This window comes from Natrix helvetica, assembly GCF_964273705.1.
Source record: "Natrix helvetica genome assembly, chromosome: 8".
Taxonomy (NCBI): domain Eukaryota; kingdom Metazoa; phylum Chordata; class Lepidosauria; order Squamata; family Natricidae; genus Natrix; species Natrix helvetica.
In genome coordinates, this window is record NC_138559.1 from 1479904 (window position 1) to 1499181 (window position 19278).

General features: G+C 44.3%; 1 protein-coding gene across 1 annotated transcript; it reads right to left on the reverse strand.

Annotated features, from left to right (window-relative positions):
- Positions 1–4084: 4084 nt before the first annotated feature.
- Positions 4085–19136, reverse strand: GMCL1 (germ cell-less 1, spermatogenesis associated). Its single transcript, XM_081961473.1, has 14 exons — positions 18912–19136; positions 16560–16683; positions 14879–14975; positions 13359–13456; positions 12631–12743; positions 11774–11839; positions 11576–11660; positions 10645–10735; positions 10176–10316; positions 9646–9715; positions 7684–7759; positions 7218–7363; positions 5686–5773; positions 4085–4875 (listed from the first exon to the last, which is right to left on the reverse strand). Exons 1-14 carry the CDS (start codon positions 19076–19078, stop codon positions 4765–4767), a joined length of 1473 nt encoding a protein of 490 aa, XP_081817599.1. The 5' UTR covers positions 19079–19136; the 3' UTR covers positions 4085–4764.
- Positions 19137–19278: the final 142 nt, after the last annotated feature.

A 19278-nucleotide genomic window follows, 5' to 3' on the forward strand; every position in this document is an offset into this window, starting at 1 on the left:
CGCCGTGGCCACATTGTGGCGACTAGTAGGACTTCCGCTCGTTCCGCCAGTATCTTCTGGATGACATGTGGGATTACTGGAAGAGATGGGAATGCGTAAAGGATGCCCAGGGCTGCGCGGTGCATCAATGCCCTCCGCTCCCGGTGCCTGGAATCTTGAAAAGAATCGCGGGAGGTGGGTGTTGTGGGGCTGTGCGAATAGGTCCACTACTGGGTGTCCGAATCTGCGGGATAGCTCCTGGAATAGGACCGGGGATAATCGCCACTCTGTCTGATCCACCGTCTCCCTGCTCAGCCAGTTCGCTTGGATGTTCGCGGTCCCCAAGATATGCTCCGCCCAAATTGATAGGAGATGTCTCTCTGCTCAACAGTGAAGCCTCTTCGCTTCCATTATCAGTGACTTGGATCCCTGGCGGTTGATATGCACCTTGAGGCTACGTTGTTGGTGAGGACCAGCACATGGCTGGTCCTGACCATGTCCCGAAAGTGGAGAAGCGCCAGACGGATGGCACACAGTTCCAACCAGTTGATGCTGTTCCTGAGCTCTTGTGCAGTCCAACGCCCCTGGGCTACTTGGTAGAGTGAGTGCGCTCCCCAGCCGTATAGGCTCGCATCGGTTGTCACCACAATCCGGTCCGGTTCCTTGAATAGAGACCCCCGGCTCAGATTGGAAGCCTTCCACCAGTGGAGCGAAGTGGACACCCTGAATGATATTCGCACCTTGATCTGAGGATAGCTGGTGTGTGCCCTCTGAAATGGGAGAAGGAACCACTGGAGAGGCGAACATGGAAGCACGACCAAGGAACAATGTCTATACAAGAAATCATCTTTCCCAGAAGCTGGGAAAGCACTGCTAGCGGCATTAATCTTTGACTTCGAATGTGACTTACCAGCGACAGGATGCTGCTGCGTCGTTCCGGAGATAGTGCCACCTCACATGTGACAGAATCTATCAAAGTCCCGAGATGTAATAGTCTCGTAGTTGGCTGAAGGTGGCTTTTCGGAAGATTCAGCACAAACCCGTGGCGCTGCAGAGTATCGATAGTCGTTTGAAGGTCTCTAACTGCCTGGGAGTGCGATGACGAAAGAATCAAGACATCGTTGAGATAACAATTCACTCTGACCGGGAGTGAGCGGAGGTATGCGGCTATCGCTGCCAACAGTTTGGTAAAGGTTTGCGGGGCCGATGAGAGGCTGAATGGCAGGGCCTTGTACTGAAAATGGCGGCCCACCAAGTGGAACTTCAGGAATTTCCTGTGCGTTGCGTGTATGGGTACATGTAGATAGGCTTCTTTTATATCGATTGAAGTCATCAGGTTGCCCTGTCTGATGCAGGTCAGTATGATCTTGAGGGACAGCATCTTGAATCTTTGGTATTTGATGTAAAAATTCAGTCTCTTTAAATCTAGAATGGCCCTCCACTTTCCCGAGGACTTGGGAACTAGGAACAAGATTGAGTAGAATCCTAGCCTTTCCTGTCCCTGGGGTACTGGTTCTATGGCGTTGATGGATAACATCTCCTGGTTCATGGGACCCTGTTTCACCCGACACCTGGGGACGGGGCACTTGATGAAACGTCTCAGGAGAATGGAGAGGAACTCCAGAGTGAGGCCTAACCTCACAGTTTGAACCACCCAAGCACCCAAGGTGGTTTCTGCCCATTGGCTTGCGAATGCTGCCAGTTGCCTGCCAATAGGCCCATCCCTTTGGGAGTCACCTATACCGGCAAAAAGACCGGTTGCTGGCGCCACGAAATGGCCGCCGGGTCTGCGCCTGCTGTTGATTCTGCTGTCTATTTCTGTCCAGACCCCTAACCGGTCCTGAGCATGGTCCTGCCCCTGTGTGTATACTGGGGAACATAAGGTGCCGCTGTGAACCCAGAATCTGTGGCCGAAAGGGCTGCCTCCTGAAGTAAGGCTGGTGTCTCCTATCTGAACGCCTGTTGGTAGATGGAAGTACCTTGCACTTATCTCTTGTTTCTATTAAGATGGGATCCAGGGTGGCCCAAACAAGGCGCCCCCTTTGAAAGGCCTCGAAGCCAAGCACCATTTGGATTTTATATCCGCCTGCCAATGACGGAGCCATGGGAGACAGCGGGAGATGACATTGGACGCTGTAGCTCAAGACGCAAATTTAGTCGCGTTGAGGGTAGCGTCCGAGGAATATTCTAGCGGTTCAACCAGTTTGTTAATATCCTGGTGCAGCCGCATATCCTCTGGGGCAACCCTGGCTTGGAGTTGTTTAAGCCACACCAGGGATGTCCGGTTGAAACATGAGGCCGCAGCCACGGATCGTAACGCCCAGGCGGCCACCTGATGTGTCTTACATATCATCAATTCGGCTTTGCGGTCCTCACCTTTGAGTCCCTCCGACAATTCGGATGGCAACAGGCCTGGGAAAGCCAAGGCAGCAATAGAAGGATCTATAGTGGGAAACTGGAGAATTCCATCAACCTCTGGGGTCGAGCCATACAACTTCCTGTCGCCATTGCTGGGTGGTGGAACTGCAGCAGGCTGTGTCCACTGTCTCTGCACTATATCTCAAAATAGCTTGGGAAAAGGAATAACCTCCTGCTCCTGAACCTGTTCAGCGAAGAACCGGTCTGTGGAGTCCAGCCCCACTGCTGCACTGGCCTGTGTGGTGGAGCCACCCATGTTGCCGGTGGTCTTGGCCTTATAGAACAATGATTTAAACAACGTAGGATGAAACAACCTGGAAAAAGAGGGGCCTGTCCTGCACTAGGCCGTCATCAGCCGAGAGCTCCAGGTCACCCAATTCCTCCTCCTCACCGAGGATAGAACCCTCGCTTTGGATTGAGGGAAATGGGGAAGGAGGGTCCTCTTGGGAAGGATCCCAGTCTCCCAATCCTAAGTCTCCCTCAGAGAGGCCTTGTGGCAAGGGAATGTCAGGGGACCAACCCTGTATTCCTGCCAACCTGGGTGGTGAGGCAGGTGGAGAAACCTGCATTGTGAGATTTGGTGGGGACCTGTTGGAAGTGGAGGTGGCTGGAGGCCTAGCTCCCTTCTTGTTTTTATCTTTGCGCCCCGCGGCCCTATCAGCTGCTGCAGATAGGGCTCCTGACCTGGTCCTGCAGGAGGTCCTGGTGACAGTCCTCCCAGCCCTATTGCTGGCCCTGGACAGATTAGATGGTAATGAGGGGGAGGTTTCTGCCCCAGAATTGTTCCCAGTCGCCAAACGTTCTGCCATTATTATTGTCAGGGAGTCACTCAGAATAAAGCAGCCGAGGTGAGAAGTGAAGAATCATTCTGCTATCGGCTCTCAAATTTGCAATAGAATGCACAGAGTAAGGAGATCACACGCCGCTTTACTGCACCGGATGAATCCTCGTGCGCAATGGCGGCCAGCATTAAGAGATGGTTAGCTCAATGGCGCGCAATTCAAACTTGTCCCAAAATAGCCACCGTTTTAAGATTCGCCGACACAATGGCCGCTCTGAAACTGTTTCCCTCCGCGGTGGCAGTGGTTGCGGCGGTAATGGTAGCGCTTGTTGCAGGATGTCGATTGCTAATTGGAGCGGGTCTAGGCTGACTAATAAGGCCGATCGAGCCCGAAGGCAAGCCCAGTGGCAGAAGAAGAGACTGATCGCGCTTAACAAGCAGATTGCACCCGGGGTAACTGACATGAGAGTGGCGCACCAGCTCTCAGCTGTGGCGATCGGTAGGCGAGGAAATCAATCACCACTAGAACCGGCCGATTTAACTATGAGTAGCGCCCACATTGCGCTAAATACAGCCTGGCAAGGCAGTCTGTTGGAACGGAGCCGCCTGCCCTCCACACTCTGTAGATACCTAGAAAAAAACTAAATGCTACAAGAAACATTACTTACATAAAATACGAGTTAATTTGCCTAGTGTCCTAGAGAAAAATGTATACGTCTCTTCAGGCTGGACTGAGTTAAAAAACTGAACCCTTCCAGTCAGAGGAGGCATGGTCAACATTTTCATAACTCAGTCTCTAGGCTAATGGACAAAGTTAACCCATGCTTGAATTCTCCAAGCAGCGCACAGGAGAAAATGCTGAATTGAGGCAGCTGGACTCTACAAAATGACTCTTCAAAAATACAATCAATGTTTAAAAATATATATATTTCTTGGAAACAAAACAGGATATATTATACAAAGTTTTCAACTCAATAGGAAGTTATTTACAAGTATAATGAATTAAAAACAATCCAGAGATTTCACCAAGCCGGGAACTGACCCTTAACAATGAAGGGCTTGGTCAGAAGAACAAATCAAGAGACCATAAAAAAAAAAAGTTGTGTTCTCCATTAAAGTTAATTTGTGGGCTTTATTGATACATCATCCCACTCCCTTTTAATTAAGCAGGCCCAGCTAATGAACGGGGTTCAAAGTCTTTCTGTACTGCCAGGAAACTGATTGCAATCCTTCTATGTGTCATTCTCTAGGGCCGAGAATTCACAGGAGAAAATGGGGTAATAGTAAGTAGTTTCAGCTATTCAGACGGGCATATAGGAATGTAGAGAGGTGAGGTGGGAGTCGCATATATCTGCTGCAGGAGGAGTGGCTCACAATACCTCAAAAACCATAGCTCCCAACGTATCTCACCAGTTAGTCAGACCGGCTGGACATGGGCTGACCACCATAGGATATCAGATGCTCCTCTCTTTCTCTTCAGTAGAGAAGACCATTTCACGACGTTTCTTTCAGGGCATCAGGAGCTTCCAAATGAGAGTGACCACACAAAGCCGTTTCAAAAGTCAATCTCAGCTGGCTGGCTGATCTCACTGCCCATCATTTTCTCTTCTCTTCTCGGGGGAAGTATACAGGAAGTTGCAGCAGATGTATAGAGGGAAGACCAGCAGTCTACTGTCCAAATTCATCACTACTTGTTCCTAAAAAGCAAATAGATATCAGACTGAACATAAATATGCTTTCAGAAACCCTGCAAAAAAGGGTTAGAGGAAAGGCTAGACATTCTGAAACTAACTTTCCAACGTTCTCATGTAACTTCAGAAGCAATTTTCAATCAAGCGTCATCCATCAGTTCAATCCCTACAGAAGAAAACCATTATTTCTCTAGTTGCCTTTTTAAAAAAGACTTCCTAGGATTTTTAACCTTTCCCGCATCCTCCGCCCAAACAGCAAAGGGCTGGCTTATCCTGCCAGCTTCCATTTGTATCAGGAGGCTTCAAATTGGTATTTCTCGCAGGTTTAAGTGCCTGAATACAATGAAAGGAATCGGCTGCCTCTCCCAATTCCTTGCAACCAAGTAGCCCACAAGGGATACTCTTACGAACATCCTTGCTTCTTGTGCCCAGAAATTCTGCAGTTTGTGAGGAAAGGAATTCTCTCCAAACATTTGACGAGAGCTGTAATAAATACTGCATTTCACACGACTTTCTTCTTAGTGCTCCGCGGGATGGAAGAAGCCACCGGATGAGAGTCTCTTCTGAAGGGAGAAAGACGGGCAGCCTCCCAGCTTTGAAGATGCGGCCCAACTGCTCCCCCTTCTTGACGTTCAGTGGAGCTGAAGCAGTCAGAAGCCCCCCATGAGAGGGCAGCCTGCAAGCAGGGTTGTCACAGGGCAGCACAGTTTCAAGATATGGTTCATTTCTGTTTATCCCTCCTGCTTCTTATGAGAGTCCTACTTTTTCTCCTCTGACTGTTAGCCAAAACGAACCAAAAGCTTTGCATGTACAAACCTGATCTTTTTCCAGGGTTAGTATCTGGTATCCTGCAGTTCTGCTACAAATAAGCTTCCCACTGCTATGAAAAGAAGCCATGCGCAGCCTAAGGACAGAAGGGAAATTATGTTAAGTGGTTGCAAAATTTGATAAATAAATAAAATCAACGGAGAAAGGAGGTGTTTTTTTTCCTTGAAGGGAGGGTGAAAATGTTATTTGGATATGAGAAGGTCAGCAAATCAATTCTGTTAACACCCCCCCCCCTTATAATTGTGTACACAAAAAGAGTGGCAATATCTTATACGTGGAAAAAAAATTAAAAGGAGTATCTCTTCTAGTCTGGTGAGAGTGCCCAGAGCAATGTGTCGGCCATACAAGAGTCCTTTGAACTGAAAACACACCCAGTTGCCTCATCCACAGCCCTGAGCAGGTTTTGCTTTTGTCAAATGTCCAGAGGTCCCTGCGGATTTGCTCTGCTAGCAGTGGTCGGTGCTCATCTGTTTCAAGGGCCAGTGAGTCAATGCTGTCTCAAGAGGTTTCTGCTATCAAGTGGCCAGCATGAGATCACGGGGTGTTGTTATTTCCCACTGAAGTGGTACCTTTATTGACTCGCATTTCCTTGCTTTTGAACTGCTGGGAGCTGGGGTGAGAACAAGAGCGTGCCATGTTGCGTGGCACTCTGTTGGGAGTATACTCCTAGGGTTGGGTAGGCAACATATATCTATGTACAATAACAAATGGTCGTTGTTGCTTTAAATGGGTGAATGTACTTATCAGCTGTAATTAACTCTACAATAAGAGGGAGTCAGGAGAGCTCACACTCTCTCTCTCTGCTTGTCCTATGCTTGATAACTACTTGCTCGCTTGATGACTGGAACGTGAACTGCGACTGTAAGCAATTGTTTGTTCTTTGAATTGTGTTTGGACATATAGCTACTATCTAATATCTACTATCACTTCTTGTGAAGCAATTATTAGTAGTAAAGCTACTTGCTTTTTACTAGCAGTGTCTGAAACTCTATTCGTGTGTCTTTTTCTACTGGCAATGTTTTTTTTCTCTGTAGTTGTACATTCTGTTGTGCTGTTTTCTGTCTCCCAAAGGAGATACCCCTAACACACTCTGGTCTCAAACCTGGGCTGTCGACTTTCCATCTGAAAAGCTCCGTGTCTTTTAACCACGGAGCCATCCAGCGCCCTTCTATGGTAAAAGGCCCGACACGCCTTTGTGCTTGGGAAGATGACTTGGCCTGTTACTCCTTACATTGATAATCATGGTGACAGGCTGGTGTCCACCATTATCCTAAACACAAACTTCTGTACATCTGCAGGGATTTGAATGTTGTAACTCTGGCAAATATCTTCTGTGTCTCCCCCCCCCCCCCCCCCCTTTACTCTGAAGCCGTTGCTTCAGGGATTTCAACAAACGATACCGGCCTGCTTCCCTCCAGCGACTGCTGGTGAACACCGAGGCCTACAAGAGGAGCGAGCTCCGCTGCCATTCTCTCGCCTTCTAGCAATGGAGAACCAGCCAAAGAAGTTGGGGAACCCACCTGAAAGCGATATTTCTCCGGGGCTGCAGACTGACGGAGCCACTGCAGGGCTGATTGAGCGTGTTGCGCTTGAAGACAATGTAGCGGTTGGTGTACGTGACCAGCAGATCAAAGCCAAAGTTGAAGCCTGTCCATCGCCAGCAATACTTGCACGGAGAAAGGGGGAGGGGGAAAGGGTCATTGAACCAATGGGTGCATTCTAAAGGAGGGGCTTTAAGTAACCTGCAAAGGGCCTCCTTCACTTTGACACCTTGCATATTTTGTGTCAGCTCAGGAAATTCAACACGGGGGTGGTTTAAAAAGGCTACATGAGCATTGTCATCGTTTTTATATTTTCCAATCATAAAGTATTTAACCTAGTAAAATAATCTAGTTAAGGAAAGACTGTTTGGGGAAACAAACAGTTTATGAAAACTGTAAACAAATTACATTTTTAAAAAGGACATGGAAAAATATTTGTGCTTACATCACCATCTTTGGCAAGTTTTCTGCCACACCGCATACTGTTTGCTTCTAGTTCCTCTTTGTTAATCTCTTGAGGCCTTGAACATATAAAACAACTTTCTATAAAATGGCATTCTATCAAAAAAAAACACACAAGAAAAGTATTCTAACTGGCTGCATACAGATCTTAACGCCTGAATACATTCACTTTTCCCCAGGAAGTTGTCTTGTTGAGTGCTTTGCAATTCCTTCCTGGCCAATGCATAGAAGAGTTAGCTCCTGGGCCATGAGAAAACGACCCCTTACGTACATCACGGTTGGGTAACCAGCACCCTAGCAGGTGACTAGTAAACCCTTTGCCCGCCTTCCCAGAACAGGAACAAATATTGTGGAGAGAAAGCTGAAGGGACAGAGAGGAACGGCTTGGTCCAGGGCTTGTGAGTGTCTCGGAGACCCACCCCTTGGGCAGGGGTAATACTTGAGGTTCAAATGAGAAAAAGAGCTGCATTCTGCTCTACTCTCCCTAAGCTACAAAGGAGAGCAAGGAGTTCTTTCCATGCACTGAAAGTCACCTGGCAAAGGACCTATACCTGCCCCGCAATACAAAGGTTGCCGAACTTTAACCCAAGGCTAAAATGCCGCAATGTGAAAGAGGACTCACAGAAGAGCACCAGAAGTACAAGAATCAAAAATTAAGTTATCAACTGACAACTACACCTATTCCTGTTCTAATAGACTCCTGTCATTAGAAGAAATCTGGCAATCTTTACAACACTGTTTAGCTTTCGTTACATTCTGAATAACTGGGAATAATTCACTAACCTGGATTACTTTCCATAATTCAGATGCAAGCTATACATAATTCAGAATTATCTATTCTCTCTCAATCTTGATCTTTTCTTCTTTAGCAATTTCCATTCACTGAAAAGCATGTTCTGCTAGGCTAGTCCTGCTACGTTATTCAAAATTTCCATTGAAAGTAAAGTCAAAAACGTTTTGGAAATCAAAACATGCAATATTTCTGCCAAACTTTTAATAATGCTTGTTGGGAAGCAATATTTTGGGGTGAAAAAAGACTATCTACAAAAAGTACTAATTCATACAAAACAAGTCTTCTGTATAATATCTTTAGGTTTTATAATATCTTCCCCAAATTTATCCTAAATAAATATTTAAGTTCAGGGATTTAAAGTTTCTTAACACACCAAAAATTTTTTAGATATATAAAGTTTATTAAAGTTTTAAATAGAGGATAAAACTAACAAAAATACAGAAGAAAATAAAGAAGACGACAAAAATGCAGAGAAAAAGAACAAATGAAAGGAGCAACTTCTGATTTCCTTTGCAGCAAAGGGAAGCATAATTAGATCTCTCTGTCCCTTACTCTCTATAAAACAGTATAAAGTTATATCTTACTCTATGATAACCCCAAAAGCCTGCTTCTTCTATTATCTATTTTTTCTGATCATCAGTGTTGTAAATGCATTTTTTTCTTTTTCATACCAAACCCCCCAACCATCGCAAAACAAAACCCTGCAATCCTCTCTGCGGTCCAGTGTGGGACTGCACACTATTTGGAAGTGGGCCGGGGTGGGCGAGGGGGCACAAAGCGGCATCTGTGGAAGCAGTGCAAATGGAACTCTCCCCTTCCCCCAATACCGTATTGCTGCTCCGGGGCATCCGAGACAGAGATTGGGGACTGTTGTGACTGTTTCTAAGCTGCCACAAATGTCCACCTTGCCTCAAAGAAGTTACTTTAGCCATCTCTGTAAACCCCATCATCTTCCCCCAGCATTCCTATGTGGTCAGTGGTGTGGAGCCTTTCCACTTTTGATTATATAATAAAGTATTGCTGCAACTACACCAAAAATCTTTTGAAACGAATAAGGAATATCTAGGCTGCTTTTCAGTTACTTTGTAAGAAAAGCTGACATTTCTTTTGCAAGATGTGTTTCCCAGTGACAGAGAAAGAGGCTATACATACCCAAAGTCACTGTCTTGTTCTGCTCTAAGCATGGCAAACCACTGCTGTTTGTAAACAGAGAACAGCCAGTCTAAAATTTAGAAAGACCAAAGCGCACCTTTTATAAACGAGGCAAGAAAGTTAAAGCATTTTACAAGACTTCTATGCTGTCCCAATCAAAACTGACTCTGAGCACTTTATTTACCCCCATAGACACAGACGTTTTTTAAAAAACAAGAGTCTAAAATCAAATACTGTAGCAACAAATTCAAATCACTTTATTGTGGTCATTAACTAGTAGACCCCCTTAAGCAACAATTTTAGAGAAGTAGAGAAATAATTTAAATCTAGCTACAAACTAGCTGAAGTGCCTGAAACTAGATTCAGTGATTCGCCAATTTTACTGCCAAGGCCCGTCCACATTGGTGGCACCCAAATTGTTATTTGCTCTATGTGGAGACTTTCCCAAAGAACCATAAAACTCCATTCTGATGTTACTTTCTCCAGTGCCTGGCATGATAGAGAAAGAAAACGGTCCACTCCATTCTTACCTGCAGGGATCAGGCTGTCTCTTTCAATAATTCTTGCAGATGCCAGATCGCTGATTATATACTGCAGCCTCAGATATTTGAACACGGGTATAAATGCACATCCTTGTTCTGTTTCCAAGAATGAGATCCCATCCTCAAAATCTGAAAAGTTAAAGCAGATTCTTAAGAGTTCAAATATATTTTTACTATTAAGTAAAAAACAGCCCTGCAGTCTGTAGGCAGTTTATCAATCCCAATGGAGAAGTCAATTTGGATACGGTTTAATAGGATTATATCCTGATTTGCTTTTAAAAGTAAAAGTGACTCAGAGGGAAAACTGGTGGGAGATTATGGTTTATACATTTCCCATCCCGCACAAGAGAAATGTTGGCCCACTATGGAACACCCCATAATGAAGAGTTATGATACCATATATCCTGCTTCGGAGATTTCCAACATGCAAACTATTCCCAAAGCATTTCATACAGACCTTTCCGGCGCTTGCAGAACCAGGCATCTGCTTCACTTAACAGCTGCTTCAGCGATCCATTCCAAGAAGGCAGCAGCTGAAGGAACATCCACTGCATCAAACAAAGGAACAGCCGTAAGGTTCACTTCAGCCATACACTAAGGAACTAAAGCTTGAGGAGCACGTTGGCTCACAAGGTTAGGATGCTGGGCTGACTATTGGCAGGCTCACGTTTGAGACCTGGCTGTTGCCACAGAACGGGTTGAGTTCCCGTCACATGCTCCAGTTCATGCCGACTCAGCAGTTTGAAAGCAGTCAACCGCAAGTAGATAAATGGGTACCACCTCATTGGGAAATTAACAGGGACATGAAAGGAGCCCCCAACTTGGCGCCCCGAGGCAATAATGATGTCACCATTCAATCCTTACAATACCCAAGTGCAATCCCGATACGAATGTAGTAGTAAAGCTTTATACATATATACACCGTGTTTCTACTAAAAATTGTTTACGGATAGAGAATATTGTGACTTGTATTTGGGAATAAAAGCATCACAATAACACTTTAACTGCAGTCTAGTACAATTAATTTCTTGGGGTTTTTGATAAAGCGATGAAACGAGAGTTTCTTCTGTTAGAATGGAATTAAAGGGATAACTGGCCACATCACTAAAAGGAAAGCAAGCAAAAAAGATAACAGAAGAAAGAGGAAGCTGATCGCTTTTATGGAGTAAAAAAGGAAAGAAGGTAACCAAAGAAATAGTTATTCTGTATGCACATAGCTTTTCTTGGTACTTCTTTAAGTACCCTGTGCTCTCAGAACAGGCAGGCGAGGTAATATCAGTCTGCAAGAATACTCTCAATTTGGAAGAAATGACAGTGGGGTTTTAAAGATTATTTTTGCATCATTAAAACAAAACTTGGAACAAACGGATGAGATTAAATATTGGTACCTTCTTTAAAGCAGTATATATGTCCATTTCTACTTGCATGACAAACAGGTTAGAGGAACTAATCAGCTGTTTCATGAGGTTTATGCTGAAAGGCAAAGGGCAAAGGGCATGTGTTCAGTTCAACAAATTATCTGAACTGCATTTTATCAGGCTAAACAAGTTTCCATAATATCTGGGTTAATCCCCAAAACTCAGTACCTGAGTTCTTTGAGGAGTTCCACACTCTGGTGGGTCATCAGGTTGTTCAAGAGCCACTCAAGACACCTAGATTTAAAAGAAGGAAGTCCTTTCATAGTACACAGGTAATGCGATGAGATGCAATGGAGGTTTCTAGTAAGCTTCTGGGCATTGCCCCCCCCCCCAATGTTATTTTTTTATTAATTTGACTTCTTAATTTGACTTCTTAGTCGCCCCCTCTCCCCCAAGGGACTCGGGGCGACGTACACTAGCAACGGTCACAACAATACAATATGGAGGAGGTGGAACAATAAATAAATAAATTACAATACTTTAAAACAATTAAAACCCCAATGACAGTTAAAGTTTAAAAATTAAAATTAACAATTAAAAATGCCCAAGAGGTGGGGAAGCTCTAAATTAAGCCAGGCCGGCTAGTCGGAACAGGTGGGTCTTAAGTTTCATACGGAAGGAGCGGAGGTCAGTTGTTGTCCTAATGTCTGGGGGGAGGTCATTCCAAAGGGTAGGGCCCATCACAGAGAAGGCCCTACTCCTGGGCGCCGCCCTCTGACACTCTCTGGAGGACGGCACCCGGAGAAGTCCCTCTATAGTAAAATAGGAAGCCCACAGCCATCATACTCCACAGCCCATCCAATCAATCATGTCTGTCATCAGACCATAATGGACTACATACTGCGATTGTTCAAATTTTAAGTTGCTATACAGGTTTCCAATGTTCTTTGATAAATAAGCAGCAAGGTTTCTGCTGAAAAATATCACATGATATGCTTCTCAAAGCCCACATCCCATTAGAAAATCAAAGAGGAGTCACACTAATTTTCTTCCTCAACAAAACCTTTCTTAGTGCCAATACTTACTTTTTTTTCAAAGAATCTAATCCATATGTTCCCGCAGAATTATAGTAACCACACACAGTTTTTGCATTAATTGTTTCCTTCATTGTCTCACCACACTGTTGTATTAAGCCATCCTGTAAACATATAATGGTGCAAAATAAATCCTTATTCCCAGGCCTAACGCTGCAGGGAATGCCCTCACCTCACGCTAGCTGGCAAAAATGCAAGCAATGACTATCTAGGTATACTTTGGCTTCATCTGGACTATACTATATGCTACCAGTCTCAGCCTTGATTATAGAGAATTAGATTGAATTTGTATCAGGAGGAGAAAAAGGAAGGATTGGTACCCCGATGTTTTATTTTGAGATAAGAGACATCCTAACCTTTCTGAACACATTTCTGAAGGCCACATAAGAAGTCCTTGTGCTTCCAGCATCAACCGTTCATTTATATGCTCCCATCTAGACAGGGGAGGAGGGCAAGAGATAGCGAGAAAATGTCTTTCTCAGCTCTGCCATTCAAGATGAGTTAAGAGGCATGGCCATAGGATAACGGAAATGATGGGACAATGACCATGTGCTCATCCCCAGACTATAAAGGAAGATAGCAACAGCACTTAGACTTATATACTGCTTCACAGCCCTCTCTAAGCGGTTTACAGAGTCAGCCTATTGTCCTATCTGGATCCTCACTTTACCGAACTCAGAAGAAGGGAATGAAAGCCAAGCAAAGAACTTTCCACTTACCAGCTGTAACATGCTGGCAGCTGCTAGGAGGGCAACGACTCTGCTGGGGTTGATTAACACGTCATCCCGGTAAAGTGAGCCGAAGGCAACCTGTAAGGCTAAAGAAAACCACATTCTCTAAGGCTGCCCAGACATGGAAAACAAGTTATACGTTTATTTTTTTTGCAATTCAGTATGCTTTATTACGGATGACATACCAAGTGTTATTTCTCAAATTATTTTACACATAGTAACAACAAGATGTCCAGAATATTAAGAAGCGGTAGATCAGGTGCTATTTTAAAAAAATGTAAAGCCCTAAGTAGGGCAAATGGTGAATTTAAGTACAGGAGTCACCATATTTGGGGTCTAACGTAAGCACCTCTCGCGCTAGAAAACTCCCATTCGCCTGCAGATTTCACCAGATGACAAAGTGGGACATTGCACAAAGTTTGAAAAATGGATCAAACAGTAAAGGATAGGCACTTCAAAATAAAACGTGCGTTCGGTTTTGTATTTTCATTTAAAAATGCTGAAGTCTCAATCAGGTCTAAAAATGTGCATCCACAGTGGCTAAATGACCCAAAAAAAAAAGCATTATTGCAACATGAGTCCCATTTTCTAGGTTGGGAAGTCACTCACATGGTATTAGCAGAACATTGGCTTCCACATTTTGTTAAAGCACTCTGACTTCTGGAGTGGCCATGACAAGGGTCTTAGTTCATAACATCATTAGTAATGCAGGCATGTGCGGCTCAGGATATTAATTCAATGCTTCAGGGAGAAGTATGCTCCATAATATCTAATCAATGATGGCAGCTTTATTTTTTCCTCATGCCTTCAGCATGAAACTGATTAAAATCTGCTCAGTTTCAGGCAGTGTGTTCTTATCAACATCACAAGGCCAGTTTGCTTAACAACCTGGTTGTTAGAACAGAAAGCTGTCACTAAATGAAGACAGGGTATAGTCTGCAACTTGCCCTGAGAGTGGCATAAGCTATCTGTAATTTTGTATAATGATTCTTGGTCAAACTGATCAGATTTTCAGTAAATTACCGTACCTCAATCCTCTCAACACAAACCAAAACATAATCTTATATTATACTGAAGGTTCATTATGATTGGAATAAACAGTTATGAAATGAAATGGTAATTCTTTTTATATGCTGATAGTGACAAAGCATTAGGAAAGCATTTATCTCCCAGACCATAAAAATGTGATTTTCATAATTCGCTGCTTATTTCAATCCTAAAAGACATACTGAAATTATGTGTAATTTTACTAACAATAAATACCATTTATTCTACCCCACTTTGGCTAATACTACCAAATGTAGAAATCCGTTTTTCTGATACTTAACTACTTAGCAAAATGAGTTTTGCTAAAATGTATTTTGCAACAAGGAGATAACATAGTGGAAAATCCTTCCAAAGATAATTTATAACTGCCCAGCTTTCTTCTAGAAAACCTGATCCATAATCTATTGCAATTTGAGACTTTTAGGTTAGAAAGAGTCCAATGAGGAGGATTCCTTGCTTACCTTCTATGTCAATATTCTGATCAGGAATTTCCAATTCTATTATGTCCATTCCGGATTCTCTCCAAGACCCACTGAACATACTTGAAAAGTAGCCAGACTACAAACAGAAAAGTCATGTTTTTAAATAATTTTACAACCCTTGGAATTAAAAGATATATGTGATAAGAAGGTATAACACAATATTATTTCCATAGTAAGAGGAACTAAGATAGTTACACTTGAATTAAACTTTCTATTTTTCACTCCTAATTTGAAGATACATTTGAATCTTACTCATATTCTAAACCAATTGCTTCATTTGCCCACCAACTCCCTCCATCTCCATGCGCTGGTTTTAAGCATTAAACCACACTTTATCAACTTGGCAGTAATGGGGCACTGTGGATTACTTAAACTGGAACCAGCATGCAAAGCAAAGAGGGAGGGGCCGGCCAAAGCTGTTTTATAGTTTATTTATATAAGTGAATAGATTGCGTCCAAGTGATAAGTGATCAGAAAAAATATATAACAGCATCACAAATATATACTACTACCTAAACCTTGGCCACAATTATATATAGATATTGAAGGAACTACACACAACACATATAATTACTGGGAGAGAGGAGGGGCAGAGTGTGATGTGTTGACATTTCTATAAGAACACATACAGGTACATAAATCAATACATACCGTACATACACTTAGGTATACCTTTTCATTAAAGTGCATTTCTTATAAAATTGAAATTGCTAGTTTTTGATCCAATGAGGAGAAAAATACTGTTTACTAGAAGTTCACATCCCAGCTAGAGGTGACTCATTATGAGCTGCTATCACTCACTGATGTTTAAGCCTGAGAGATTAAAAAAATAAAATCTATTTGTACAGCAATATTGTTCTTGTTCCATTTCCTTCCCCGACAAATCTGTATTATTCATAAATTGTGTTATTATATCATTAGCTCCCTGCTGCTCCGATACGTACAGCAATGGAATATTGTGACTGTGGACTAACATTTGTATAATATGCTGTATTTCAGTTTCCTAGATTTCTGATCACTATTGGGACCAGAAGTCAGTATGGTTGTAAAGCAAGTCATCACATGACCAGACCATATTTTATAACCATTTTTATGATGTTCATTAATTAAATCACAGGGTCATTCAGAAAATCAGGATTTCCCAACTGACTTTGTTGGCAGAAGCTGGCTGGGAAGGTCACAAATTATGACGACATGACTGCAAGACGCTGTACATGTGAGACCCTTTCCAAGTACCCAAATTGCAATTGTGACCATGAGGATGGTGCAAGAGTTGCAACTTTCGGGATAGGTAGTAAGTCACATTTTTCAAGACCCTCATAATTTTGAAGCACCCTGCAAAGATAATAAATCGAGGATAACCTGTAATACATACAATACACCTACAATACACCTAAACGTGGTTTGCTAAAACACCATTATTAAACATTATAAACTTGGATGGATGTATAAATTGTATCTTTGAAAGGCCTCTGAATGGCAGAGAAACAAATTGGCTTAACAGTGCATGGACTGAGTCTCAAGGAGAACCCGTAGTACCTGTGTTTTCTGGGCCTCATTCAAGGCAGCAGAGCTCTGTGTCTGAGTATGAAACGAAAAGGTCTGAGGCCTGCTTCCTAACGATAGTGGAGATCCCAGAAAGACAAAAGGCCATTTTTACCTGACAGAGGTATATCTTGTGCAAGTTCCATTCTTCTCCCAGGGCGCATATTTTAACATCACTGTTTTCACCATTCAGAAACAGAGTCTGGTAAATATACTTCGAAGTGCTTTTTAGCTTTTTCCTGAGTTAGAAAAAAAACGTAATTGTTGAATTCTTACATATATATGATATAAATACCAAGAAAAATAACTGTAGCTCACTCAGGGTTGCACTGAGGAGTTCCTGAGGCCCTCAGAGCTTGGTTGTTTGCTTGCAGACATTTCATTACCAGATTACTTAACATTATCAGTGTGTGTGGGAAAGGGGGTGGTGGTTTCCTGCCTGTTATATATACCGGGAGTAGCTTGCCCTGCCGGTTTATGAAGAGGCCTGGTTCCCGCCCTGTGCCTATTTGCTTAAGAGTATTTCTTCTGTATAATTGTTTGTCTAGAATAAACTCTGATTTTCTGAATATTGGCTGCCAGAGGGAAAATGTTCCAGGCTATTTCCTTCATTGGTTTATTTTTTTTTTCATTTGGTAAAGAGAAATCTCTTATAAAGGTGGTATATCTATACTCTGCTACATAAAAATGAAGAACAACCCCACAGTCGCTCATCCTGATGATGTTACCAAGTTGGGTCAAGAAACATCTATAAGCAACCAACCAAGCTCAGAAGCACCAAGAACTCCATAAAATTAATTCCTTAATATTATATGTAAGATCATACATAATATTGAGGGCTTTAAAGGCCATATAATAAGTCCCTTTGCGAGTATCCTTCAATTTGATTGCATGGCTTTCCCCCAATCTTAACAGACCAGTGTATTTCAAGGTCAAAAAAAATCGGGGGGGGGGGAGGCAGGGGGGGGAAGCCCCTTTCCCAAGTTTTTATTCAATGGCTTTCCGCAGCTGTTGTTGACTTTATGGACGGCCCTTTCAGAAAATTGGGACTTCAACAGAGTCAGTTTGGCTTACTTATTACAGGACACCAGGCTTAAAAGCCAGGAAGTGGCAACTTTCACCTCAGCCATGAATGTTTGGGTGACTTTGGCTCAGCCCCTCTTTCTCTGTTCAACCCACCTTCCAGGGTTGTTGTTGTGGGGAAATAGTTGGAAGAATAGGGAGTTTTTAGGGCTGTTCACCACCTTCAGTTATTTACGAAACAAAAAAGGGGAGGAGAAAAAGCCTCTGCAGCCATTAAGCAAAGGCAGCAGCATCTGCTGCGAAAAAGTGGGAAAATGGACAGCCACTTGTCTGAAATGGTCTAAGTTCTCCTGCTTGAGCCGGAGGCTGGACTAGAAGACCTCCAAGGCCCCTTCCAGCTCATTCATTCTAGTTGTTGTTGTTAGTTGCAAAGTCGTGTCTGACCCATCGTGACTCCATGGACAACGTTCCTCCAGGCCTTCCTGTCCTCTAGTCTCCTCTGGAGTCCATTTAAGTCCATGTCTTCTGCTTCGGTGACTCCATCCAGCCACCTCATTCTCTGCTGTCCCCTTCTTCTTCTTTTGCACTCCATCCTTCCCAGCATGAGGCTCTTCTCCAGGGAGTCCTTCTTCCTTCTCATCAGGTGGCCAAAGTCTTTGAGTTTCCTCTTCAGGATCTGGCCTTCTAAAGAGCAGTCAGGGTTGATCTCCTCTCGGACTGACCGGTTGGATGGCCTTCCAGCACCAGAGCTCAAAGGCCTCCATTCTTTGGCGCTCAGCCTTCCTTAAGGTGCAACCTTCCCAGCCATCCATTGCAACTGGGAAAACCAGAGCGTTGACTATATGCACTTTTGTTGGCCGGGTGATGTCTCTGCTTTTTAGGATGCTGTCTAGATTTGCCATCGCTTTCCTCCCCAGGAGCAAGCCTCTTTTAATTTCTTGGCTGCAGTCCCCATCTGAGGTGATCTTGGAGCCCAGGAAAATAAAATCCGTCACTATCTTCATTTCTTCCCCATCTATTTGTCAGGAATTGAGAGGGCCGGATGCCATGATCTTAGTTTTCATAATGTTGAGCGTCAAGCCAACTTTTGCACTCTCCTCCTTTACCCGCATCAGGAGGCTCTTCAGTTCCTCTTCACTTTCTCCTATTGGAGACTCCTTTTAATAGTGAAAACAATTAACCAGTGGGGGGGGGCGCCTTAGCTCCAGAAATTGTAGGTGCTTCCATCACTGGAGGTTTCAAAGAGGAGACTGGACAATCTCTTGTCGGAAATGGCAGGGGGTCTCCTGCAGGGGGTGGACTAGATGACCTCGGAGGCTCTCTTCTGTTGTGCCGGGAGCCCTGGAAGCGGGACTGGACGGTCGCCCCCAAAGCTCCGCTGAGAGCAGCGCCTCCCCCGTCCCCTCCCCTCCCCTCGAGACCCCCCCTCCTCTTCCGCCCCTACCTCCTGGGGGTGCTGAGCAGCCGCTCCTCGCCGTCGCTCTCCTCGCCGCTCTCGCTCTCGCTCAGCCTCTCGCCCCGCTTCCGTTTGGGGAGGGTCCCGTCGCCCCTCCGTTCCCCCTCCGCCCCGGGTCTGGGACCCCCCCACACGCGGCTGCTCAACGAGCCCATCCTCGCTCGCCCGACCGCCGCCGCCGCCTCCTCCTTCTCCTCATGGGGACGCCCGGCCGGCGACGCGAAGGAAGCCCACCCTCCACTCTATCGAGGCGACCGCTGCGCATGCGCTCCCGGCTCGGGGTGGAGGGGAGAGACGGGGCGCGGACGCCTCTTGCGCATGCGTCGGCGCCTTGGCCGGCGTCCGGGCCAATAGA

Coding starts and splice junctions, on each gene's coding strand:
- GMCL1 (XM_081961473.1), bottom strand. CDS start 19,078: ATGGGCTCGTTGAGCAGCCGCGTGTGGGGGGGTCCCAGACCCGGGGCG. Junction 7,364..7,683: donor AACTTGCCAAAGATGGTGAT/GTAAGCACAAAT, acceptor TCTCCGTGCAAG/TATTGCTGGCGATGGACAGG. Junction 4,876..5,685: donor TAACCCTGGAAAAAGATCAG/GTTTGTACATGC, acceptor TTTGCTTTTTAG/GAACAAGTAGTGATGAATTT.